The sequence below is a fragment of the Quercus robur genome, chromosome 2, assembly GCF_932294415.1.
Source record: "Quercus robur chromosome 2, dhQueRobu3.1, whole genome shotgun sequence".
Classification (NCBI taxonomy): Eukaryota; Viridiplantae; Streptophyta; class Magnoliopsida; order Fagales; family Fagaceae; genus Quercus; species Quercus robur.
Window position 1 is genome coordinate 1,508,385 of NC_065535.1, and position 25,091 is coordinate 1,533,475.

A 25,091-nucleotide genomic window follows, 5' to 3' on the forward strand; every position below is an offset into this window, starting at 1 on the left:
ATCTCCAACTCCGACCGAACCGACCGCCGTTCGTTGAAGGTCCGATCCGCCCGATCCGATCAACCATGTCGGTCGGCGGCGGGTTGAATTTCTCACCAACCGATCTGGTCGGGTCGGTTCCGGGTTGGGCACAAACCCGACCCGAACCGACCCGTGGACAGGCCTAGTGAGTTTCACTTAATAGATAAACATACATGTGGGTTTCAGTTAATTTAATTGGCAAAATCTTTTGTTATTGAATAAAAGATTTAAAGTTGATTCTATAGGTTAAAACTTAAGAGTGAAACTATCTCTCAAAAAGAAAAGAAAAAAAATTAATAAACACACATAGGTTAAAATTTTATTTTATCTATAAAAAAATACAAGGCACTACCAATCAAGATATTCAAAATTATTTATTTCCTTGGATTTTAATTAGTTTAATTGTTAAAATATCTTACCATTAGATAAGAAATTTAGAAGTAAATCCCTCTGAAATAAAAGATATTTTTTGATATCCTGGACGATACTAAATAATCAATAAGAAATCGACTCTACGGCTGTGTTTGGATGGGTGGAATATAGGGAGGATGGAAAATATAAGAGGGAAAATGGGGTGGAAAACTCAGTTTTCCACTGTTTGGGAATGGAAAGAAAATAGAGGGAGTGGAAAATTAGGGAGAAAATTTTCTCCCTGGGCCCACAAATTTTTTCCTCCCAAATTGGGAGGAAAAGCAAGGGGGGGACAACTGCACTAAGGCAGTTTTACGGTAATGCCCTCCCTTCCCTTCTTCCTTTTTTTTTTTTTTTTTTTGTTTTCACGTGACCTGGAAACGTTCTTCCTTTTTTTTTTTTTTTTTTTTTTTTTGTGACCTGAAACGTTCTCCTTTTTTTTTTTTTTTTTTTTCATGTGACCTGAACATTTTTTTTTTCAATGTGACCTAAACGTTTTTTTTTTTTTTTCAAATATGACCTGATCTAATTTTTACATTATAATAAGAAAAATAATAATATAAATTTATATATGTGATGTGATAAATTTAATATTATGTAATAAGTATAAATAAATTTATTTCTTACATATTATACAACAAGGGTATAATAGTCAATTTATATAAATTACATTTTTCATCCTTCCCTTTTTCTCTCCAACCAAATAAAAGAGTTTTCCACCCTCCCACTTTTCCACCCCTCCAACCAAACATACAAGAGGGAAAACTAAATATTTTCCATCCTCCCACTTTTCTATCCTCCCACAATTTTTCATCCTCCCACTTTTCCACTCCTCCATCCAAACGGACCCTACATGTCAAATCATGTCTTATGTCTTATGTTGTATGCATAAAAATAAAATGTGTCATTCGCAAATAGGAAGCAGGCATATAAATTGAATTCAGTTGTATATTCAAGGTTTCCTCTTTGGTAAACCAAAACTTAATTTTTCTTTGATAACTTAAGCTTTATATATCAGTCTTTCACCCAACCCAAAAAAGGAAAAAAAGTTATATATTAGTTTTCTTTTTCACTCAAGAAACACATTGTTATTGAGAAAAAAATTTATATATGTGCATTTTTATTGAATAATAATACATATGGATTATATAATTTAGACAATATATTTCTTTTTTTGTTTTCTAGTTAAGTTTATATCAAGTTAGTTTTCCTTACATCCATACAAGGATAATTATTTTACTAAAACAAAAAGTTGTCCCAGTGGAGATAAGGAAAGAGCGCAAGCAAACACAAAAGCAGTGTGTGGAGAGGAAATTCCTTCTCGTGTCGGCATCATTGCTTAATCATCTAATATTCAATATTGCTTTTACGTACATTGATTCTGATAGATTCCCTACAAGTCTTTGCCGTAACTTGCCAGGTTTATCTCATTATCCTTTGGAATTCAATAAGAGAGACACATGACAAAGTTCATCGATAATTTTATATTACAAAAAACTTTATTTCCTTCCTGTAGTTGAGTTCTTAGCCAAAAGTAAAGTAGGTTTGCTTTGGAAAACAAACTTATACCATGCCCTCATCAATTAAAGAAAGGGTTATCTCGGTTAAGTTTGAACTAACTTTTAGTTGATTTTTTTTTTTTTTTTTTTTTTAGGGTGGGGGGGGGGGGGGGTGGGAATAACACTATTGTAAGGACTAGAAAAATTGGCGGCTTAGGCCCTTTAGAATAGTGGCTAGATCAGTTCAACCATAGCCTAAAACAATAAATTTATAAGAGAAGAAAACAAACAACAAGAGAGAGGCTCTGTCCGAGGATGAAAATAAGGAAGAAAAAGAAGAAAGTAGTTAAATGGATGAGCTCGATTCTCAATACAAACTGGCCTGAGGAGGCCACAGAAATACAAGAAATGTTATTGTTCACTCTCTTCTCTCAGTGTTCTTGTTTCTTTTCTATATCTTGATACTTATGTCTTGATCATTTTCTCTGTAAACCCTCCTTTTTTTCTTATATACTCCTCCCTCTCTCACATCTCAACCTTCCATCTTTACCTAACCAATCTCCTCTCATGACACTTGTCTCTTTTTACATCTGAAGAAGGTGGTAGAAGGAATCTACTTAGCTGTGACTTACGCTGTTCATATCACTTCCTTATCAATGCAGCTGATAAAGCTGTTGCCCACCATTTAATGTGGAGGCAACAGGTTATTCCAAACTGGAAACTTCCCCTGTAATCACTGATTCTCTTTCTTTAGATTCTTCTTCCCACTTGGAGTGCCTTAAAGTCCTTTGACTCACCCCTTCCTCTCCTCGGGCGACCTTCCTCCTTGGGCCCGTGGCATTCCCACACCAATACTGTAACTCTTCAACTTCATCATAGGTCCTCGAGCACCCACAATAGCCCTTTAAAACTTTTGCTATTAGCCCTGAGGTAAAAGCAAAGTTTTAGTTATACAAACAAATTACACACGTGCCACGCGCGTTCCCACGTGGTAACATCCTTTCATCTGCCTCCAGTACACTCCTAATGCTTCGGAATCCACGATTTCACATTTATGGCGTCAGGCGGCTGCTTGTCCCCCCTTGTTCTACGACTCGATCAAGATCCTATGGTCCATATTTTCCCTCATTTTATGAGTGGGAAAATTACCACTCACTTTTTGCCTTTATATGAGAGTTTGGGGTTGGCTGAAGTTCATTTACGCATTCTGGCAATTTGAGTTGAAGTAACCTCCTGAGGAGAACTTTTCCTTTTGCTCGTAGGTGTGTTCATTCTCACAATTCTTTTTTTGCACAAGTTTATTCTTTCATACTGTAAAACTCCATGGGTAGATATGCTAAGCTAGTAGATACTCCCGAGGCTAGGGCTGTCTTTAGGGTCCTCAGGTGTGTAGATATGTTAAACCGGAAAATAAGGACCAACCTTACTTGGCACGATGTAAACTGGGTATACAACTATTAAAAGGGGGGGAAAAACCAAATATTACATCAAATGTAAAGTCCTCGCTGTTAGGTTAATCTCCTACCTACCTGACTCAAGTAAGGGTATAGACGAGGACTTTCTCATCGTCTCGGGAGACTGGTATGATGGATTGCATAGGGTTCCTAAGGACTATAGATGCGTATAGGATACTACCTAACTTTATAAATCTGAAAAGATATTTTTTTTTTTTTTTTTTTTTTTTTTTTTAACTTACAACTCTCATTGTTTTCATTGGCAAACGAATACCACATCGCCCCGGCCAAGCACCTGGTGAACTTCATAGACCTAAACCGGATCCTCAGGTCAGAGATCTTCTTGCACAAGGATGGTCAACTCCAAGGTGCTCACGTCATCCTTGGATACAAGCCCTCCACCAAACGTTTTTAGAGCTCGAAGAACGTCATTAAACCCAGAGACGCTCGATTGGCTTTAATAGACGTAGCTGTCCCAGGCTTCCTATTAACTGAACCTCCTCTTATGGGAACTTAGGATGCTCTACTCCTAGCCCCCCTTGCAGTCAGGCTCCTTTACTCACAAAAACCCCCCATCCTTTCGAACGACGAAGCTAAGGAGCCCACACCAGATCCTATCCAGCAGGAAGTGACAGATAAAGACTTTGAGGTCTTCTAATAGCAAGAAGACCCCGAAGACACTCCCAGCACCTCACACCGCTCGTTACGCCCCGCCTAAATCAGTCCCAGCCAATAGGGGACCAACATTCCTGAAAGGATGGGTTTTGAAGAGAAGACCCCAGACCTATTTTCCCTACTCACGGCCCATACTGGGGGCTCTTCCCCAGCTGTGGCAGTGGTGCCCTGACCACCCACTCCTGCAGTGATGCATGCATCTTTTGTTGATGTCGCAGACAAGAAGAGGAAGGAGGCCCAAGGAGGCAAGGGCACCGAAGGTGCCAAAGAGGGAGAAGTCACCCACTCCTCACACCAGCCCCCAGCCAAGGAGGCCAGAACAAGTAGGGGCCAAAGAAGAAAAGCGCCTCCACTGGAACCTCTAAGGAGGAGGAGAGTGACCGACCACCCAAGCCTTCTGTTTGGAGTCCTATATTCACCCTGAGCTCAAGCAGTCCTGTGCTGAGTGATGCCAACTTAAGGGACCATAAAAAGGCAGCTTAGGCTTGGTAACAGAGTATTTAGAGAAAGCTCTATGCTTACTTGAGGACATGTAGGAGCTTAGGTCCTTCAAGAAACATGAAGTTTTCCTATCTTTAAAATAGGACCTAGCAAAGGTATATAATTATCCTTCTTTCTTTATACATTTAAACCATTCATACACGAAAGCTAACTGGTACCAATCTTGCAGTCTATCCAAGCTGCCTTCATAGTCGAGGAGTGGGTGGACCACGTGTTGGACCAGGCCAGGCAAGTTGAAGGTAAGCTGACAGTAGCTGAAAAAGCCCACACGGAGGTGGAAAAAAAGCTAAAGGAGTCTCTTACCCACCTGACCGAGGCTGAAAGGGCCAAGAAAAATGTCGAAGCTACCCTGACCAACTACGAGAAACAGGCTGCTGAGTGCCTAGAGGCCTAGAGGAAGGCTGAGAATAAACTTGCACTTAATATGGTGGAGTTGAAGCAATTGCAGAAGTAGTTAAAGGCTAAGGATGCCAAGAAGGCGAAGGCCAAGTAAACGGCCTATGATGCGGGTATGACTAAGACGGCTGAAAGTCTTACTGCCCAACTTAGGGATGTTGCTCGGGCCTTCTACCTAGAGGTGTGGGGTCAAGCCTTAACTGCAGCTGAGGTCAGCGATGATTCAAAGCTTAGGGCTCTTGACAGGGTGTACTACCCTCCTGCACTTCGCCTGGCCCTCAGCTTCTCTCAACCTTCCTTGGACCCTAGCTCCGCCCCACCTCCTCCTCAACCCAGCTTGTTTCTACTCCACCTATTGCCCCAACTATAGATAAAGAGAAAGAACAACCCCTTCCAACCGAAATGGTGGAGGTGGAGATGGAGGAGGCAACAAAAGTGGCCCCACTGAAGAGGAAGAAGAAAGAGAAGGAGCAGGAAAAGAAAAAGAAGCCTCGGCATAGCTCAACCTTAGGCTAGGAAATAGATAGCTGATTTTGTAACTAGGCTCAAGTATAGTTGGTGCCCTCTTTCCATTGTACTCCTTAAACATTAATGAAAAAAGTTAAACTTTATTTTATGCTTTTTCAACTGTTTAATTTGTACTTGTCAGTTTATACCTTACGTTATTCTCTTTTCCTTGGTAACGAATACAACATATTAACTTGTGACTCACTTATTAAATACTTCTTATCACTTCATTCAATCTGGAATGACTTGTAATATAATTAATTGATTGACTCATAGAACTTAAGAAAAATTCCAACTAAGACATATAATTAATTGATTGACTCATAGAACTTAAGAAAAATTCCAACTAAGACTTACCTTAAATTGGACTTGGAATCTCAAAGCAAACCCATTGGCACTGATCTTGAAACCCGAGGAAGTACTCAAGGCTTTTAGTTTCACTATTCACTTAGACAAACTCTTGCATAGATCAACTTGTTCCTCATCTGTGACCCAAGGAGCCACATCAGGCCTAAATTCTAGCCAATACTTAGAATTTCTTATGCAATGTTAATTTACCCTAAGGTTGTGACCCGAAGAGTCAAACAGGGCCTAGGTTTTGTTTAACACTTAGAATTTTTCATGCAATGTTAATTTACCCTAGGTTTGTGACTCGAGGAGTCGAACAAGGCTTAGGTTCTGTTTAACACTTAGAATTTTTTATGCAATATTAATTTACCCTAGGCTTGTGACCCAATGAGTCGAACAAGGCTTAGGTTCTGTTTAACACTTAGAATTTTTCATGCAATGTTAATTTATCCTAAGCTTGTGACTCGAGGAGCTGAACAAGGCCTAGGTCCTGTTTAACACTTAGAATTTTTCATGCAATGTTAATTTACCCTAGGCTTGTGACCCCAGAAGCTGAACAAGGCCTAGGTTTTGTTTAACACTTAGAATTTTTCATGCAATATTAATTTACCCTAAGCTTGTGACCCGAGGAGCCGAACAAAGCCTAGGTTCTGTTTAACACTTAGAACATTTCATGCACATTGATTACTTCAGCAAATACATCCATAGTAAAACACAACTAATCAAGATATGAATGGCAAAGGTGTTCATAGCATTAATAATAATGTCATAGATTGTTTACATTCCAAGGGCGAGGAATTACATTTTCACCCAAATCTTCTAAGTAATATGCCCTAATGCCAGCAATGGAGGTTATCCTATATGGCCCTTCCCAGTTAGGGCCTAGCTTTCCCTAGGTGGGGTTCTTTACTATCCCTACTTTCCTTAAGATCAAGTCTCCTGGAGCTAATGGTCTCAACTTCACCCTCTTATCATACTCTTATTTAAGTTTCTGTTGATAATATGTCATTTTTATCGTAGCCACCTATCTCCTTTCCTCGGCCACATCCAGGCTATCAAGAAGTAAACGGTTATTTTCCTCAACATTGAACTGATCAATTCTTAGAGTTGGGAACCCTGACTCAAGGCGGATTACAACTTCCGCCCCATAAGTCATTGAAAAATGAGTTTCCCCTCTTGATCTTCAGGGTGTAGTACGATAGGTCTACTTGCTCACTCTCAAGTGCAGGAGATCGTAGCAATATAATTCTCAGAGTACCGAGGTTGAACCACAAGGAGCAGGGTAAATTCAAAGACAATATAATTAAATAACAATTTGGATGAAGAAGAAAAATACTTTTGCTTGGTGAGTGTTCACAAGAATAATGATAAAAACTAATTTAAATTAATAATGTAAATACTAGGGCATCGGGGTGTTTCCCTATATCGATATGAAATTCTTTGTGATCTAAAAAAATATATATTTCATAATTGATTGTTGTTATACAATTAAACACTTATGATTCGGTTGAACTGAAACAATTCAAGAACGCATGATAACCTCGATTGATAATGTGGTTAGAAAAGTTTTCAGAAAAACCCATTCACTTTAAAACCTGATTTCTATTTGAAACTATTAGAAATTCATCTAAACAATAAGAAAAACATGATTTAACTTATTGAAAGCATGGAAGAACTAATACATCAAAAGAAATCTAATTGAACAATCAAATATGTCGTTGATAAAATCCTAGAAAGAATCATATTAAATATTCATACCGTATAGAAGAAACATAACCCCTTGCCCTAGCAAAGAGTTTAGGCTGCCATTAGAGAAAGAAAATTACAAGGTTTTCTCTGCCAAAATTCATTCTACTAGCCTCCCTTCAAAACCCTAATGTCTAAGTGTCCAAAGAAAATAAAACTTTTACTATTTTAATTTTCATTCAGGTTTACAGCAGTAACTTGTGAGTTAATTTCGGCCTTCAAAAATTGAGAATTTCAAAAAACTAAAAATTGTAAAGTTGTAGATATTTAAGTCACGGTTCCAACCCATCTAGCCTTGTGTCAATTGGATTTTTGAGAAGAGAGATACGCCCAAAATACTGATCAGTGCTCAAATCAGATTTTTCCTTTCCAGATTCTGCCTCTTTGATTTCTTTCCTTATTTGAAACTTCCAATCATGGTAGACAATCCAAGAACTCCAGTTGCACCTCCTTAAACATTTAAGTATAGTCCTTTAGCTCCACTTTAATTCTAGTTTGGCCTCCATTCTCTCACAAATTTCTATAAACTCATCTTTCTCACATGATTTCCTGAAAGTAGAAAATTACACACAATGAATATCATCTTATTCAAGATATTATGTAAAAATAAATAATTGGGACTAATGCAAATCATGGCTCAATTATACAAATTAAGCATATTTATTAGGAGATAACGCCCACATAAATATATAACAAGTATACATTTTAAGGCGTTATCCACAATACATAGGGCAATTCATCCACCCATTTCCCTTTAACGCCGTCCAATCTTTTCTTCAACCCAAATATTATAACCTTGTTGGTGGCCTCGGCCTGTCCATTCCCCTGAGGATAAGCAGGTGTAGAGTACCTGTTCCTAATCCCTAACTCCCTATAGTATTTTCAGAAGGCTTTACTGTCAAATTGAAGACCATTATCCAAGATTAGTGTGTGAGGAATTTCAAACCTTGTGACAATATTCCTCCAGATGAACCTCTTAGCATCCTCATCCCTGATGTTAGCAAGTGGCTTAGCTTCTACCCACTTGGTAAAGTAATCCGTGCCTATGAGGAGCCACTTTCGGTTCCTTATAGCTCGGGGAAATGATCCCACTATATCTAAGCCCCACTGAGCAAATGGCCAAGGGCTAGATAGTAGATTTAGGAGTCCCCCTGGTTAATGAATATGTGGGGCATATCTCTGACATTGGCACACTTTTTCGCATAATCCTGGGACGTTCTCTGCATGCTTAGCCACCAATATCCCTGGGTGAGGGCTTTATGCACCAAAGACTTACCCCCTATGTGACTCCCACATACGCCTTCATGTAACTCTTCCAACAAGGGCTCCACTGCCTCTGGATGCACACACAATAAATATGGTCCTGAGTAAAAGCGCTTGTACAACTTATGTTCTTCAGATAGCCAATAGCAAAGAGCACTTTTACGCACCTTCTCTGCCTCACCCTTGTCCTCGGGCAATAATCTCTGCTTCAAAAAAGTTACTATAGGATCTATTTAGCTCGGCCCCATTTGAAGGCTATACACCCCAACCAAGGGTCCCCTTATGAGACTAGAGCTATCCATATCCTTAACAATAACAACCCGAGGAAGATTTGACCCCAAAGAAGTGGCCAACATTGCAGAGGAGTCTACATGGGAATTTTGTCCCCTAGGGATTTGTTTTAGAACAAAGCTCTTAAACTAAGCCTGAGCACATCGCACCTTAGAAAGATATCCCTACATCCTCTCATCAAGGGCTTTAAACTCCCCATTGACCAGGCTGATCACCAACCGAGAATCAGAATACAACTCCACCACATCTCTCCCCAACTGTTTGACCATGGCAATTCCAGCTAACAGAGCCTCATACTCGGCCTTGTTGTTGGTAGCTAGAAAACCCAACCGCAACGACTTCTCCATTACCAACTTCTCAGGAGTGATTACCACAACCCCTACACCTGCTTCTTTTCGATTAGCTGCTTCATCAGTATAAACTTCCCAAGGGAGAACAATAATGGCCGATGTGACCATAACCCCTAAGGCTTTATCTTCCTCAATCATTGTACTATCGGTAAATTCTACCACAAATTCTGCTAGGACTTGCCCTTTTATAGCAATCCGAGGCATGTACTTAACATCATAGGCTCTTAGCATGGTTCCCCACTTAGCAATTTTGTCTGTATAGTCTGATTTTCTTAGAAGAGCTTGTAAAGGTTACTGTGTAAGCACCACCATAGTATGAGCCTGAAAGTAATAGGGAAGCTTCCGAGTGGCATGCACAATGGCCAGCACTGCCTTCTCCAAGAGTAAATAGCGTATCTCAGCCTCCTGTAAGGACTTATTGATATAGTAGACGGGCCTTTGGACTCCATCCTCATTTCTGACCAAGACGATACTGACAGCATAATCTATAACGGCTAGATAGACATACAACACTTCCTCCTTATCGGGCCTGGAAAGTATTGGAGGGCTTGACAAATACTGCTTAAGATCCTCAAAAGCTGTTACACACTCCTCGGTCCACTGAAAGTTCTTCTTGAAAGCTCGAAAATGTATGAAAACACAAGAGCTATTTAGACCCCCAAATTACAATTACGGCTCGATTGATTTTACTCTAATTTAAACTAAGTATGGAATAGAGTAAATGCGACCGGATAAACAAATATACTACTCTAACCCATAATCATTATAACACAATAGTAAAATGAAAGGTAAAAGAGTAGAGAAGAAGAATGCAAACACAAGATAACACGCTGATGTGTTATCGAAGAGGAAACCGAATACCAAGAGATCTACTAGACAAACCTCTCCGCCGCCTTCTAAGCGGTAATCAATCCACTAGACAATCAGTTGGGTTACACGAATAGCAAGAGATCCTCTAAGCCTAATCTACTCAATGCACCTGAGCCTTTCAAGCTCCTACTCCAACAAGACTTCTCGGAACCGTGTCTTGTCTAGCTCTCTAGATCCCGCAATACGCTTGATTACATCCACCAAAGCTTGGCTTCTTCTAATGCTTCCTAGTAGCACCAAAACCTCACTTGACACTCAAAATGGGTGTGGTAAGTGTTTAGGCTATCAATCTCTCAATGGTATGGAAATGGAGAGGTAGGAGTTGAGGAAAATCCACAAGTAATTGTGTAGAGAATTGTGGGTATAACAATCTCTAACTCTTAATGTTTGTGGCTAGGGTTTTCTCTCTGAAGTACTCCTCAATATATGTGGGTAATGGGGGTATATATAGTGTGGGTACAGAAAGTGTGTATCAGATATGACAATTCAGCAAAACAGAATGTTTCGCAGGTATCTCGCAGGAAGACCTTACTAGCGAGACACTCGCAAAAACTAGCTGTCTCCATCCTGTCTTGACTCTTCGCATTCCAATCATGTACAAGGCACATGCTTCACTTTGCGGGAAGCTTACTTACAAGCTACTTGCGAAAACAGCTTTAGTCTTCAATTGCCTTGAGTCTTCACATACACTCTCTCTTTTACACACAACCCTTACAAATAAATCCCACATGAAATACAGGGTAAATAAGATTGAACAAAATTACAATCAAATTTTGCATGCAATTAAAGCCAACATAAACTAGTTGTAAATTACAACTTTACACTTCCATTTGTGAAGAAGCTGGAAAAAGGGACGACACTTGCCTGCAAACTGAGAAATGAACCTATTTAAGGCTGCTGCCATTCCAGTAAATTTTTGCACCTTTTTGGGATTCCGAGGAGGATGCAAACTGTTAATAACCTTAATCTGCTCGGGGTTGACCTCAATCCCACGATGAGTAATCATGTAGCCTAGAAATTTACCCGAGCTGACCCCAAAAGAACACTTAGAAATGTTCAGGCGTAACTTAGGCTCTCTCAAAACCGAGAATATCTTCCCCAAATCAGCCAAATGATCTTCTACCTGCCTGCTCTTTATTACCATGTCATCAATGTATGTCTCCATATTCCTTCCAATTTGGGACTCAAACATTTGCGTCACCATTCTTTGATACATGGATCCTGCATTCTTGAGGCCAAAAGGCATCACCCGATAATGGTAGTTCCCATTAGGAGCTCGAATGGTTGTCTTCTCCTGATCTGGTAATGACAGGGGTATCTGATGGTAACCTTGGAAGGCGTCCAGAAAACTTATCCGAGGGTGTCCCATCGTGGCATCCACCAACTAGTCAATTCTAGGGATGGGAAATGGGTATTTTGGGCAAACTCTATTCAAACCAGTGAAGTCCACGCAGGCTCGCCACTTCCCATTCTTCTTCTTAACCACCATAGTGTTGGCCAACTATTCGGGATAAAAGATCTCCTTAATGGCTTTAGCCTATTTCAACTTGTTTACCTCTATCCTTACTGCCTCGGTGTGATCTTTGGATTATTGCCGAAGAGGCTGCTTACGTGGTGTAGCCTTGGGATTCACATTCAGTTGATGACATATAAACCTAGGGTCAATCCCTAGAACGTCATAAGTACTCCATGCAAATACATCAATGTTGACCTCTAGAAACTTCACCAACTCTGCTTTTTCCAAGGGTGGCAATTAGGATCCCACTTGGAAATATCGCGCTTGATCTTGCCCTATTACCACCTTCTCTAGCTCCTCGGATAACTCTCAAAACGCCTTGGTTTACTGCCCCCCTGTAGGGCCCTTTAGTTGCTATGAGACTAGATCTTTAATCACCGCAGTAGGATCTGAAGGTTGTCGTGTAATTGCCAACACTAAGAATTGCATAGCCGTGGCCTGGCTACCCATCAACTTTCTCACTCTCCCTTGAGTAGGATATTTAACCTTCAAATGTAGGGTTGAGGACACAACACCCATAGCATGAAGCTAGGGTCTGGCCAGGATAGCTGTGTAGGGGGAAAAAGCTTCTACCACAATGAAGTTAACCTTCACTTCCTTATCCCCAGTTTGTATAGGTAACCTTATCATTCCTCGGGGGACCACCATCCTACCATTAAAACTCACTAACGGTGAGTCATACCTTTCTAGGTCCTCGGGCTTCAAGTTTATCCCCTTGTACAAATCAGGGTACATGATCTTTGCTTCGCTTCCTTGATCAACTAGCACCTTTTTTACGTCATAACCACCAATCTTAATGGTAACCACCAGAGTGTCATCATGTGGCTGGAGAGTTCCCTTCTTATCCTCCTTAGAGAAACCCTGGGTAGGGGTAACCATCACCCTAGCTCTTTTAGGAGTCTGATTACCGGCCTCCAAGTCATAACCTCCACCCACGGATATAACCCTGGTACTCGGCCCTCCATTATTACCTGGCTTGGCAAATATCACATTGATAGTACCCAACGCTGGCCGAAGAGCCATCCCTATGAAACTCAACTTCTAAGTGCCTAAGCTACTCCGTAGCTTGATGTAAAAACCGATTGAGCTTCCCCGCCTTTACCAATTGGTTCAGGTGATCTCACAGGGTTCTACAATCCTCTATAATATGTCCTTTGTCCTGATGGTAGTGGCAATAGAGGCTCTGATTTCTCCTGGATGAGTCCCCACCCATCTTATTGGGCCATTTGAAATAAGGCCCACTCTTAATTTTTTCTAGTATCTGATGCACTGGCTTTTTAAACAACAAATTGACCAATTGAGCTCCCGTGAATGACGTTTGATTAGAAAACTTCATTCGAGGGCGATTACCTTGATATCCACCTCCTCGAGGATCCCTCTTCTCTGGGAACATTTTAACCTTACCCTTTCCTTGTATATGGTCCTCATCTACCTGCTTATACTTATCTATGCGATCCATAAGTTAGCGCATGTTCAAAGCAAACTTCATCGTCAACGACTTCCTCAACTCATGCTCAGCAGGCAGGCCAACCTTAAAAGTTCTCATAGCCACATCCTTAAAGTTCCCATCTATCTCATTATATGTTTCCCAATACCTATTCAAATATGTCTTAAAGGTCTCCCCTTCCCTCATTGCCATAGACAGTGAATAATCTACTGACTTGGGGACTTTACTGCACATTATGAATCTTGCCTCGAAAGCCCTTGTCAGCTCCTCGAAGGACCCCATTGACCCCTCCTCCAAGACGTCAAACCAACGCATAGCCATTGGTCCGAGTTTGGAGGGGAACACTTTGCCTATAAGGGCTTCATTGTTGGCATGAATTGCCATCTTCTGATTAAAGTGGCTGACGTGCTTTATGGGATTAGTCCTCCCATTGTAAATGGTAAACGTTGGCTGTGAAAACCGATGAGGAAGTTTGGCCTTGTTAATCCTTTTGACGAAAGGTGACTTAGAAATTTGCTATAGGGTTTTACTCATTGCATTGTTCCCCATACCACGGTGGGAGGACCTTCTTTCACGCTTATTACTGCTCTTCTCTAACTTGTTCTAGCACGAAGAGGCTGAACAAGACTCACCAGATGGATTTTTAGACCTACGACGATATGAGCAATTCTTGCTTTCCCTTGACCTATCACTTGGTGGAAAGGATGGACTCCTTTTATCACGCTCTTTGCGCCTCAACCTCCTGTGCAGGCGTTCTACTTTCTGTTGCAACTTCTGTGTCTCCTAATCATGTGAAACATGACTCATAATCCTTGAATGACTCTGCTCAGTATGCTTAGTGTGGTAAGACTCCACCATAACGCTTAGGGTATGTTGTCTATCTCTCCTTTGCTTCAAGTTAACAAATTGGTTCTACCTTTGTGAGCCAACCGATTCTTCCTTATCCTGGCCTACATTAGCCATAACTACTTAGGACAAATCCACAACACCTTGTTGTTCCCACAGACGGTGCCAATTGTAAGGACCAGAAAAACTGGCGATCCAGACCCACTTAGAATAGTGGCTAGATTAGTTCAACTATGGCCCAAAACAATAAATTTGTAAGAGAGGGAAACAAACAACAAGAGGGAGGCTCTGCCCAAGGATGAAAATAAGGAAGAAAAAGAAGAAAGTAGTTAAATGGATGAGCTCGTTTCTTAATACAAACTGCCCTGAGGAGGCCACAATTATACAAGAAATGTTACTGTTCACTCTCTTCTCTCAGTGTTCTTCTTATTTCTTTTCTATATCTTGATACTTGTGTCTGGATCCTTTTCTCTGTAAACCCTTTTTTTTCTTATATACTCCTCCCTTTCTCACATCTCAACCTTTCATCTTTACCTAACCAATCTCCCCTCATGACACTTGTCTCTTTTTACATCTGAAGAAGGTGGTAGAAGGAATCTACTTAGCTGTGACTTACACTGTTTAGGTCACTTCCTCATCAATGCAGCTGATAAAACTGTTGCCCACCATTTAATGCGGAGGCAACAAGTTATTCCAAACTGAAAACTTCCCCTGTAATCACTGATTCTCTTTCTTCAGATCCTTCTTCCCATTTGGAGCGCTTCCGAGTCCTTTGACTCATTCCTTCCTCTCCTTAGGTGACCTTCCTCCTGGGGCTCGTGGCATCCCTACACCAATACTGCAACTCTTCAACTTCATCCTCAGTCCTCGGACACTCACAACTGTAATTTTATTTAAGGGATAACTGAATCGGCTTGAATTACAACGGAAATGTGTGGAGGAACACCCTCCATCTACACCGTGAACTTGCTAACATGTCTTGCATGTTTAGTAATGTTGGGGTATTTGAATCCCTAAAGTTTGGATATAAATTAACTAAGGGTCTAAGAGACCAATGGCAAATGAACAAATTATATATTTTATAGACAAATTTATTCTTCGAGATCCTTATTTTATAAATTACAATTACCTCATTGTAATTTCATTTATGTCAATTTAGTCTTAAATTTTTTAGTTGCTACATTTTATCCTTAAAATTTTTGGATTTAAAATAAAATTGCTCAGGGGTCGCATGCTTCACATGTGCAAAACCAATTATTGACCCATTTTTTATGACATTTTTAGAAAAAAAACAATTAATAGGGAGCTAAGTGACATAGACTTAGTGTTGACCCTGATTAATACTTATATTAAATGTAAACTCGACTAATGAATCAATGAGGATAAAATAAAATACTTATTGTGGGTATTTGAGAACTGAGGATGGATCTGAAGAGTTGCAATATGACTATGGGGATGACACAGTCCATGGGCCTGAGGAGGAAAGACACCTGAGGAAAGGAGGAGATGAGTCAAAGTACTCTAAAGGGATTACAAGAGAAAGAGAATCAATGGCTATAGAGGAAGATTCTAGCTTGGGGTAGCCTATCTCCTCCACATTAAATGGTGGGCAACAGTTTTAGCAGCTACATTGATGAGGAAGTGACCTGAACAGTGCAAGTCATAGCTAAGCAAGTTCCTTCCACCATCTTCTTTAGATGAAGAAAAAGACAAGTGTCAGGAGAGGAAGCTAGTTAGGTAGGGATGGATGGTTGAGATATAAGGAAGGGAGAAGTATATAAAAAAATGGGGTTTAGATAGAAAAGGGGATCTGAAACAGAAATATAAAAAAGAGACATAAGCACGAGAGAGAGAGAGAGAGAGAGAGAGAGAGAGAGAGAGAGAGAGAGAGAGAGAGAGAGAGAGAGAGAGAGAGAGAGAGAGAGAGAGAGAGAGAGAAAGGAGAGTGAATAGTGTAACTATCTGTATAAGTTTAGCCTCCTCGGCCAAGTTTGTGGAGGGATATATGCCCTTCTATTCTATAAAATTAACATTTTCTTCTCTATCTTGATCCTCGGGCAAAGTCCTATCTTGTTGTTCATTTCCTTCTCTTACAAATTCTATTGATTTGGGCCAAGGTTGAATTGTGTAACTCACTCTTCTAAGTGGGTTTGGGCCGCAAGATTTTTTGGTCCTTACACTTATCTTTAAAATAAAAGAAATTATATTTTATGAAAATATATCTTACTTAGTTTTGAACTGATTCAAACAATATTATGAAAGTAAAAAGAGGTGAATATATACAATTTATTAATAAAATTTGGGTCATATTTGATTTTAATTCTTGAAATTTGAAAAGTATTGGCTGTAATCTAAAATAGTGTAAAAGTACAAAGTTAATATTTTCATAACCTTACTGCTGTGACAGAGTTCATGTGATTTTGTTGAATTTCAATAATTCTAATTTATAAGGAAAAGGATATGTGAGGATAAGCTTGATATGTTTTGTAATTTTTAGAGGATTAAAAGGGAAAATTTTCAAATTTCAAGGGTTAAAATAGAATATGACCAAAATTAAAGGAAAAGAAAGTATATTTGTGTTAAAAGAAAAAGGAAAAAACTATATTTTCCTTTTGACAATAAGTTTAAGGTTGTTTTTATTTTGGTCTATCAAATTTGATTCCATTTTCAAAATATTCATTCCGTTCATATTTGCGATTGATTTAAGCACTAAAAAAATGATGCCTTTCTCCTCTCTCTTAATGGTTAGATTAGTCACAAACATAAATGAAATAACAAATTATAATACCAAAATTGAAAGCAATCTAGACTTTTTTACGTTTGATTTGAAAGAAAAAAAAAAGGAGAAAAAGGAAAGAACATGGGAGAAAGGAAAGTAAATTAAGTGTTTGGTTGGGATGAATAGTGACAAAAGAAAGAGAAAAGGGGGGAGGGTGGAGGAATTTATTTTCCTCTATTGCCCATTACCTCCCAATTTTAGAGAAAAATGAGAGGGAAGAAATAATTTTATTGGTGGAGCTAATTAATAGGAGACAACATTTGATAATAAATATTAGATACATTTTCTATTAGTAGGCTATTTTCTTCTTAAAATAAAAAAAAGAAGATCTTTTCCATATTGTAAACCAAACCACTTTTGCTTTGTTCTGGCTAAGAAAAAAAGAGAGTAATTTTTTTAAAATTATTTTATGTAACAAATTGTACTGGACAACATATTAAGTGCTACGTCCATAATATTTTTATAAAATTTTACAACAATTTATAAGTAGTTAGTTGTTATTGGTTCAAATTTGAATCTACCACTAAGTTTACTTTTTTGCCTCAACAATAATAACCAATAACAACCTGCCACTTAGAATTTATTGTGAAAATATTGTGAAAATATTGTAAATATAGCATATCTCATTACTTTAGGTGTATTTACCACTCACTTCTGAGTAATTTTAGGATTATAAAGTAATTTACAATTTTTATATCATAATTTTAATATGATCTAAACTATAAAGGATTAACAATCACTTATATATGGAATCATGGATATATTATTATTTTTTATCTACTCATCACATTTTGCCATGATATACGCTCGTAGCAAAAAGTTGTAAAAAACTACTTGCTAACCGGTCCTTTTCAAGTTTTAAAGCCTAATTCGTAGAAAACGTAATAGTACCTACCAGTAGAAAATGAGGCACTGGGTCCCACCCTAATCACACCAAAAGTCTCACAGTCCCTGAGCTCAACGGTGACGTGTACGGCCAGATAGGCCATATCTCACTCACACCCATTTTTAATGAAACGGAAAAAAAAAAGGGTTACTGGACCCCCACCTAACCCCAAAATACGTTTCTCTCTTTATAAAATCTCAGCTCCACCAACCAATCAAACTTAAGAAACCTTCCTTCCTTCCCAAACCAAAAAAACTCATAGCTGCCATGACTCGCATAGCTTTTAGCGTCGTCGTCGTCGTCGTCGTCTTTATCGGCCTCTCCGGTTCGGTCTCCGCCGGTAGGGACCTAGTCGGAGATATTCTCCGGTTGCCTTCAGAAGCTTCCAGATTCTTCGGAAGAGGTCATGGGGCTGATGTGGCTGATGATATTGATGATGACTCGTCCGGAACCAAATGGGCGGTTCTGATTGCCGGTTCCAATGGCTACTGGAATTACAGGCACCAGGTTATTCTTTTATTTATTTATTTTTTTTACCTTCCTGTAAATTTTTGTTTTTTCAATTTTTCTGAACTTGTTATTTCACAAATATTTAATTTAACTGTGTTTTCTTGATTTCTGTTTTTTACCCCTGGGTTGATTTTTTTTTTTTTTTTTCGTTTGTTTGTTTTTATTTATTTATATATATATTTTTTGTTTGAGTGGTGTGTTAAGATGCTAAACGATCATAATGGGTTTGTCTAAAAGTAGTAAAAATTTGATGGAATTATTATTGGGTTAAAGCTTCTAATAATTTTCAAAGTACTTTATTTAATGGCTTTTGTCTAAGAATCAGTCAGCACTTAGGATTAGTGTTTTCAATAAATAGGTGCGCGAGTTTGAATTGAATAAGTGAGATTTTTGTGTAACAATAAAGATCAGAACTTATTATCAGTCCCAATTGATGAATTTTCACTTGATTCAAAAGTATAAGCTATTAGGAAACGGTGAATTTGATCATATGTTGCGAAAGCATAAGATATTAGGAGATGATGCAAGTTGAGACTCCCCTTAATAAGTGGGACCCAACAATTGGGAATTTTAACTGTGTTTTCTTGATTTCTGTTTTTTACCCCTGGGTTGATTTTGTTTTGTTTGTTTGTTTTTTTTTTTTTTCGTTTGTTTGTTTTTATTTATTTTTATATATATTTTTTGTTTGAGTGGTGTGTTAAGAAGCTAAATGATCATAATGGATTTGCCTAAAAGTAGTAAAAATTTGATGGAATTATTATTGGGTTAAAGCTTCTAATAATTTTCAAAGTACTTTATTTAATGGCTTTTGTCTAAGAATCAGTCAGCACTTAGGATTAGTGTTTTCAATAAATAGGTGCGCGAGTTTGAATTGAATAAGTGAGATTTTTGTGTAACAATAAAGATTAGAACTTATTGTCGGTCCCAATTGATGAACTTTCACTTGATTCAAAAGTATAAGCTATTAGGAAACGGTGAATTTGATCATATGTTGCGAAAGCATAAGATATTAGGAGATGATGCAATTTGAGACTCCCCTTAATAAGTGGGACCCAACAATTGGGAATTTAAGCTCGTAAATTGGGAGGTAGAGTAGAAAAGGGTTCGAAATTAGCACCTTTGATAACATGTTATATTGACAAATATAAATATAGCAAATTAAATTTTATGAACTTCTATTTCTTTGATAATTCGATCGAGGGAGGGTGGATTTGAACACTGGATGTCTTCCTTTGTATATATATGTGTGTGTGTTTTGAAATTTTGTAAAGCATTAGGGCATCTAATTAGTAAGCTAACTTGGGCCGATTTATCAGATGAGATTATCAACCGATTTTTGCGTCTTTTTCTTTGTGAGTTTCGGGAATATCCCCCATTCATAGGTCCCTCTTTTTCTACGTTTGCAGTGTTGGGCAGAGTGCATGTGCATATTATCCTACTTTTGTTTTTGTTTGGGATAAACATTACTATTGTGTTGTATTTGGAAGGACCTTGTATTGATCTAATCATTCCTGCCATAATCACATTGAAAATAGAATTGTCAATTATGGACCAATTTGTTTTATAAGTGAGTTTATGGATTGATAACAGGGACTTTCCAGTTTGATATCTTGAGTTGGGAGGACCACTGTGTGAGTACACTTAATAAGTATTTATTCAACCTCTTCTTGAGTGCCATGTTATGCTCTCACATGGTTCCACAAGTATTCATAACTTTTTCCCCCTATTAGGACTCTTTGTTGCAATCTAACTTGAACTTTGCCATTTTCTTAGTTGTTCTAGGGGATAAAATTACTATTAATGAACAAAAAGCTATAGGGTAGGTAAAGATTATTCGCCTTGAGACAAGAAAAGAAAACTGTATGTTTTGTAGCATAGTGCAGTTATGTTGACTTTTATTGAGTTCCTATTGTATGTATAAAGTAATGAGATCATTTGTTATTGTTTTTTGTGCTATGGATGTCTAGGGCATGCTCGTGTCCTATTTAGAGCTTAGCAATAAACCATTGTTTCTTGTTTGTAAGTGTGATTTTATTGTTTGATGAGATTGTTAATGCCCGCCCTCCCCCCCTTCTATAACTTCTTTTACAGGCTGATATTTGTCATGCCTATCAACTGTTGAAGAAAGGTGGGTTGAAAGATGAGAACATAATTGTTTTCATGTATGATGACATTGCTCTCAATGAAGAGAACCCTAGGCCTGGAGTTATTATTAACAAACCGGATGGTGATGATGTGTATGAAGGAGTGCCAAAGGTCAGATTTCTTTCCTTAAGGTCTTAATTACTGCTGATACTGTAAGTTGTGATTTTCTCACTTATGCAGTGGGTCCTATTGTGGCAGGATTATACTGGGGAAGATGTTACCGTTGACAACTTTTTTGCTGTAATCCTCGGAAATAAAACTGCTCTTACAGGGGGTAGTGGGAAGGTTGTGGATAGCGGTCCAAACGATCATATTTTCATATACTATAGTGATCATGGGGGTCCTGGCGTTCTTGGTTAGTAGCGATCTAGAAATATAATATACTTTTTTCAGTACTTGCTATTGTTGGTTCCAGGAGTTCATCAGTTTGCTTAGTTCTCATTTGCTTGGGCTATAAGTCTCTTAAGGTTTTGGTGTGGCTTTCCTATTATTTGTGTCTGGTTTAGGTACCTTTTAGTTTCCTCAAACTGAAGCTGTGACGCATGGGTTCCCATGTCAAACATATCTTTCTTGGTGTGTAACTATGACTTATGCATCACATATTAATAATTGGATGGTTTTGGAATGGGATTTTGAAGATATACTCCCATCTAGCTGTAGAGGAGTCAGGGTCTGCTAAAGAGTTCTGGCAAATAGATTTTTGTGTTTGTGTGTGCGCAAGCACACATGTGTAAGGCTACTATCCAATATGGGTATAAGATTTTAAATTTGTATGTGCTTTTCTTCTCCATCATCTTGGCAATCAAACAAATTATTCTATGATATGCACCCTTAAGCCTGTTTAGGAAGACCATCTGATTCTCCAGAAAGGATCAATTTAAATCAATAGAAACGAAGGTTCCATCGGAACAATTATTTATTTCTATTTCAGTGCACCTAGTCTCTCTCTCTCTCTCTCTTTTTTTTTTAAAAAAAAAAATTAAAAAAGAAGAAGAAGAAAGGAAGCGTGGATAAATAAATGACAAGAAGATATTGGAAGAAATGATGGAAGTAGGAGTTCAAGCACTAATTCTTTTCTTATAATTACATGGCTAAAACCATAGAAGTATCTGTTCAGCAGAAAAAATTTCAATCCCTCTCCCCTGATTATATTGATGACCATCCTTTTAAAAGTTGGCCACGATCTTATAAGGCAAGATCTCTACTACAAGGCTTGGAATCTCCTGAGTAGTCCAACCTGATGTAGTTCAAACCAGTCTTGAGTTCCCAAGAAGTTGGCCAGGGCTTAAACTTGTTCAAAGTCTACTCAGGAAAATAAGTCTGAATACATTTTATACAATTAGTTTGTAAACATTGTTCAGAATATTATTTCTTGTAATTTAAAATATTTTATTAGATGATGAATTTTATATTTTCTTATCTGTAGTATGATTTTTTTTCAGGCATGCCTACCAGTCCTTACCTTTATGCTGATGATCTGATTGAAGTTTTAAAGAAGAAGCATGCTTCTGGGACCTATAAAAGATTGGTGTGTTACGAGTTGAACTATCATTTTCTTGAGGCATTTTACATTTTGGTGTGATGTTAATTTTTAGCTGGACCATGTGAACTTGTAGGTATTTTATCTTGAAGCTTGTGAGTCTGGAAGCATCTTTGAGGGCCTTCTTCCAGAAGGTTTGAATATTTATGCAACAACAGCATCAAATGCAGAAGAGAGCAGTTGGGGAACTTATTGTCCTGGAGAGGATCCTAGTCCTCCCGAAGAATATGAAACTTGTTTGGGTGACTTGTATAGTGTTGCTTGGATGGAAGACAGGTATGCAATATATTTTTGTATTTTTATGCATGTTATATGAGAAGGAAACAACAATAGTTTGCAAATATCAGGTTCACTTCAGTTATACTAAGATTAGTCTCAACCGTATAGAAGAACTATCTCCAACATGGTTCCAATTTACTTGGTTGAGTAGACTCTGCACCTGCACTGTCCTCCAAAAAAAAGAAAAATAAGTCTTAAACATAGAAAAATTGAAAGGTAAGTGAATGTTGACTGAAATCTATCACATCATGAATCTCTTTTCTCTACACTTATTTTGGGTTGCTTCTCTTTATACAATCACTCCTGCTTAGGTATTTCACTAAGCTGATGAACAAAAATTTAGAAGTATACACTTGATACTGTTCAATTTCTATTTTTCTGTTCTAGTTTTAACGGTATGACTTTGTGATCAGTGACAAACACAATCTGCGGACAGAAACTTTGCGTGATCAGTATAGATTGGTAAGAACCAATTGCATTGTTATGAAATTTCAAGAAGAGGGGGGGGGGGGGGGGGGGGGAGGCATTGGGTTCTTGGGCATAGCTTCCATCCAGTGCCCCATTGCGTTGGATGGGACATGATGCAGACACGTGTCTGAATCGTGTCGGTTGCAATGCACTAGACCCAAGCCAAACACCTAATTCTAAAGGGCAAAGAGAGAGATACCATGTACTTAGAATATTTTTGTTTGATTGGGCAATGTGGGCCAAATTTCCTTCATGTCAACAATGGGACATATACAAGGAGTCAAGAACAAACTATGTGTGTTTTTGGGATCTGTTGTGTTAGAAGTGTCCAGATGCTATCTGTGCAATTATTAATTTCTGATAGCATTTTAATGATATCATTATGCTGGCATTCACAGGTCAAAACGAGGACTGCAAATGAAAATTCTGCCTATGGTTCTCATGTCATGCAATACGGTGATATAGATCTTAGCACGGACAATCTCGTCTGGTATTTGGGTACAAATCCTGAAAATGAAAACTCCACTTTTGTGGATGAAAACTCCTTGAGGCCGCCTACAAAAGCTATCAACCAGCGAGATGCTGATCTTGTCCACTTTTGGGATAAGGTTTGTTCTCCCAACTGTTGTTATTTATCTGTTACTGTCCTTAATTCCAAATAATACAAGGACCTGTTGATTATAAGGAAAATGGGCCATCAATGTAACTTTTCTTTCTTGCTATGAAATTCTAGTTGTAAATATAAGGGGCTCTCCATTATATATTGGCAACACCTAATACATTTTTTTTTTTGGAAGCTCTCAGCCTTAAATTTTAGCCCGTGATTCAAGCTTTTCTTTCTAAATCTTTTTTCAGTTCCGCAAGGCTCCTGAAGGCTCTCCTAGGAAAATTGAAGCTCAGAAGCAGTTTGTTGAAGCAATGTCACACAGAATGCATATAGATAACAGTGTTAAACTTATTGGGAAGCTCCTATTTGGAATTGAGAAAGGTCCAGAGGTACTCAACACTGTTCGACCTGTTGGGCAACCACTTGTTGAAGACTGGGACTGCCTTAAGACACTGGTATATTACCAATCCTCAGCCTCCCCTTTACCTCCGTGAAAGCCTTTATTATTGTATTCCCTCTTGTTTTAACAAAAACAAACCAGATCTACTTGTGGCTCATCTGGCTACGACTAAACTAATGCACCTAATTGCTTCTAGGCAAAGCCTACACCAAGATTAGTTTTAACAAAAACGGCAAGACCACCTTTTTTTAATCATTTTGAATGAAAGATCTGTGGGACCATTTTCCTTGAGGATTCTTAAGTGAATTATTTTCTTGCTGCTATATCTATAATGGTGTGTCCTAATCAATCATTTTTGTAGGTGAGGACATTTGAGACACATTGTGGATCCATATCCCAATATGGGATGAAGCACATGCGCTCCTTTGCTAACATCTGTAATGCTGGGATTAAGAAGGATCAGATGGCTGAGGTATCAGCTCAAGCATGTGTTAGCATTCCTTCTGGGCCGTGGAGCTCTCTGCACAAGGGATTCAGCGCATGATTGAATCATAATGCGCAATTTGAAAGTCCAAAACTTGGACTGTAATAATCTATATATAGGTTTGTAAACGTTTTGTAATTTGATGATGGTTCTCATGATTTCCTCATGTAAATAGAAATCCGGCTCCTTCATTATCCTGCTCTGTACTGAAGAACTTGTCATAAATTGTAATTAATATGACAGTGACTGTTGTGATTATATGAACATGCATCCGATTGTCTTATGTAACTTGAACAGGTATAAGCTATCGCATGAACAGAAGGGGTAAGAGCTTTAAATGTGCTTCCAAACTATTGCATGTGGGTCCTTGATATTGCAATTCCAAATGATTTATTCATACGTGTATGCACGTATGATTCGTTCTAGGAAAAGAAGAAAAGAAGAGTATGTGACATACAAAACAGTTATATCAACTTATTAAGATGGCAAGTTATTAATTTTAACATGGCACTAACACCGCTTTATTATTTTACCATTAACGTGTGGCCTTAATAATTGTAACAAATATTGTGAGAAAATTGTGTCTCTAGACTTGATGGGAAAAGAAAGTAGAAACGTACTATCTTAATAATTGTTACAAATATTGTGAGAAAATTGAGTCTCTAGGCTTATTGGGAAAATAAAGTAGAAACATGGCAATCATCAAATTAAGAGCCCGTTTGGTTTCCACATCACTCAATTTTCTTAACTCAGTTTTCAAAACTTATAACTAAAACTCAAAACTCATCCCTCATAACTCAATTCCCTCTTTCACTAAAAAACTCCAAAACTCCTTTTTGGTTTAAAAACTCA

The 25,091-nt window shown here is 38.3% G+C and overlaps 1 protein-coding gene and 1 pseudogene across 1 annotated transcript; one reads left to right on the forward strand and one right to left on the reverse strand.

Moving 5' to 3' along the window:
* Positions 1-12,376: 12,376 nt before the first annotated feature.
* LOC126716161 (uncharacterized) lies at positions 12,377-13,829 on the reverse strand (annotated as a pseudogene).
* Positions 13,830-18,000: 4,171 nt separating this feature from the next.
* LOC126708747 (vacuolar-processing enzyme-like) lies at positions 18,001-24,527 on the forward strand. Its single transcript, XM_050408666.1, has 9 exons — positions 18,001-18,313; positions 20,408-20,572; positions 20,660-20,816; positions 21,904-21,989; positions 22,078-22,277; positions 22,694-22,742; positions 23,147-23,356; positions 23,604-23,810; positions 24,117-24,527. The coding sequence occupies exons 1-9, from the start codon at positions 18,074-18,076 to the stop codon at positions 24,297-24,299; spliced, it is 1,497 nt and encodes a 498-aa protein (XP_050264623.1). The 5' UTR covers positions 18,001-18,073; the 3' UTR covers positions 24,300-24,527.
* Positions 24,528-25,091: the final 564 nt, after the last annotated feature.

Coding starts and splice junctions, on each gene's coding strand:
- LOC126708747 (XM_050408666.1), top strand. CDS start 18,074: ATGACTCGCATAGCTTTTAGCGTCGTCGTCGTCGTCGTCGTCTTTATC. Junction 21,990..22,077: donor CTGGGACCTATAAAAGATTG/GTGTGTTACGAG, acceptor GTGAACTTGTAG/GTATTTTATCTTGAAGCTTG. Junction 22,743..23,146: donor TGCGTGATCAGTATAGATTG/GTAAGAACCAAT, acceptor TGGCATTCACAG/GTCAAAACGAGGACTGCAAA.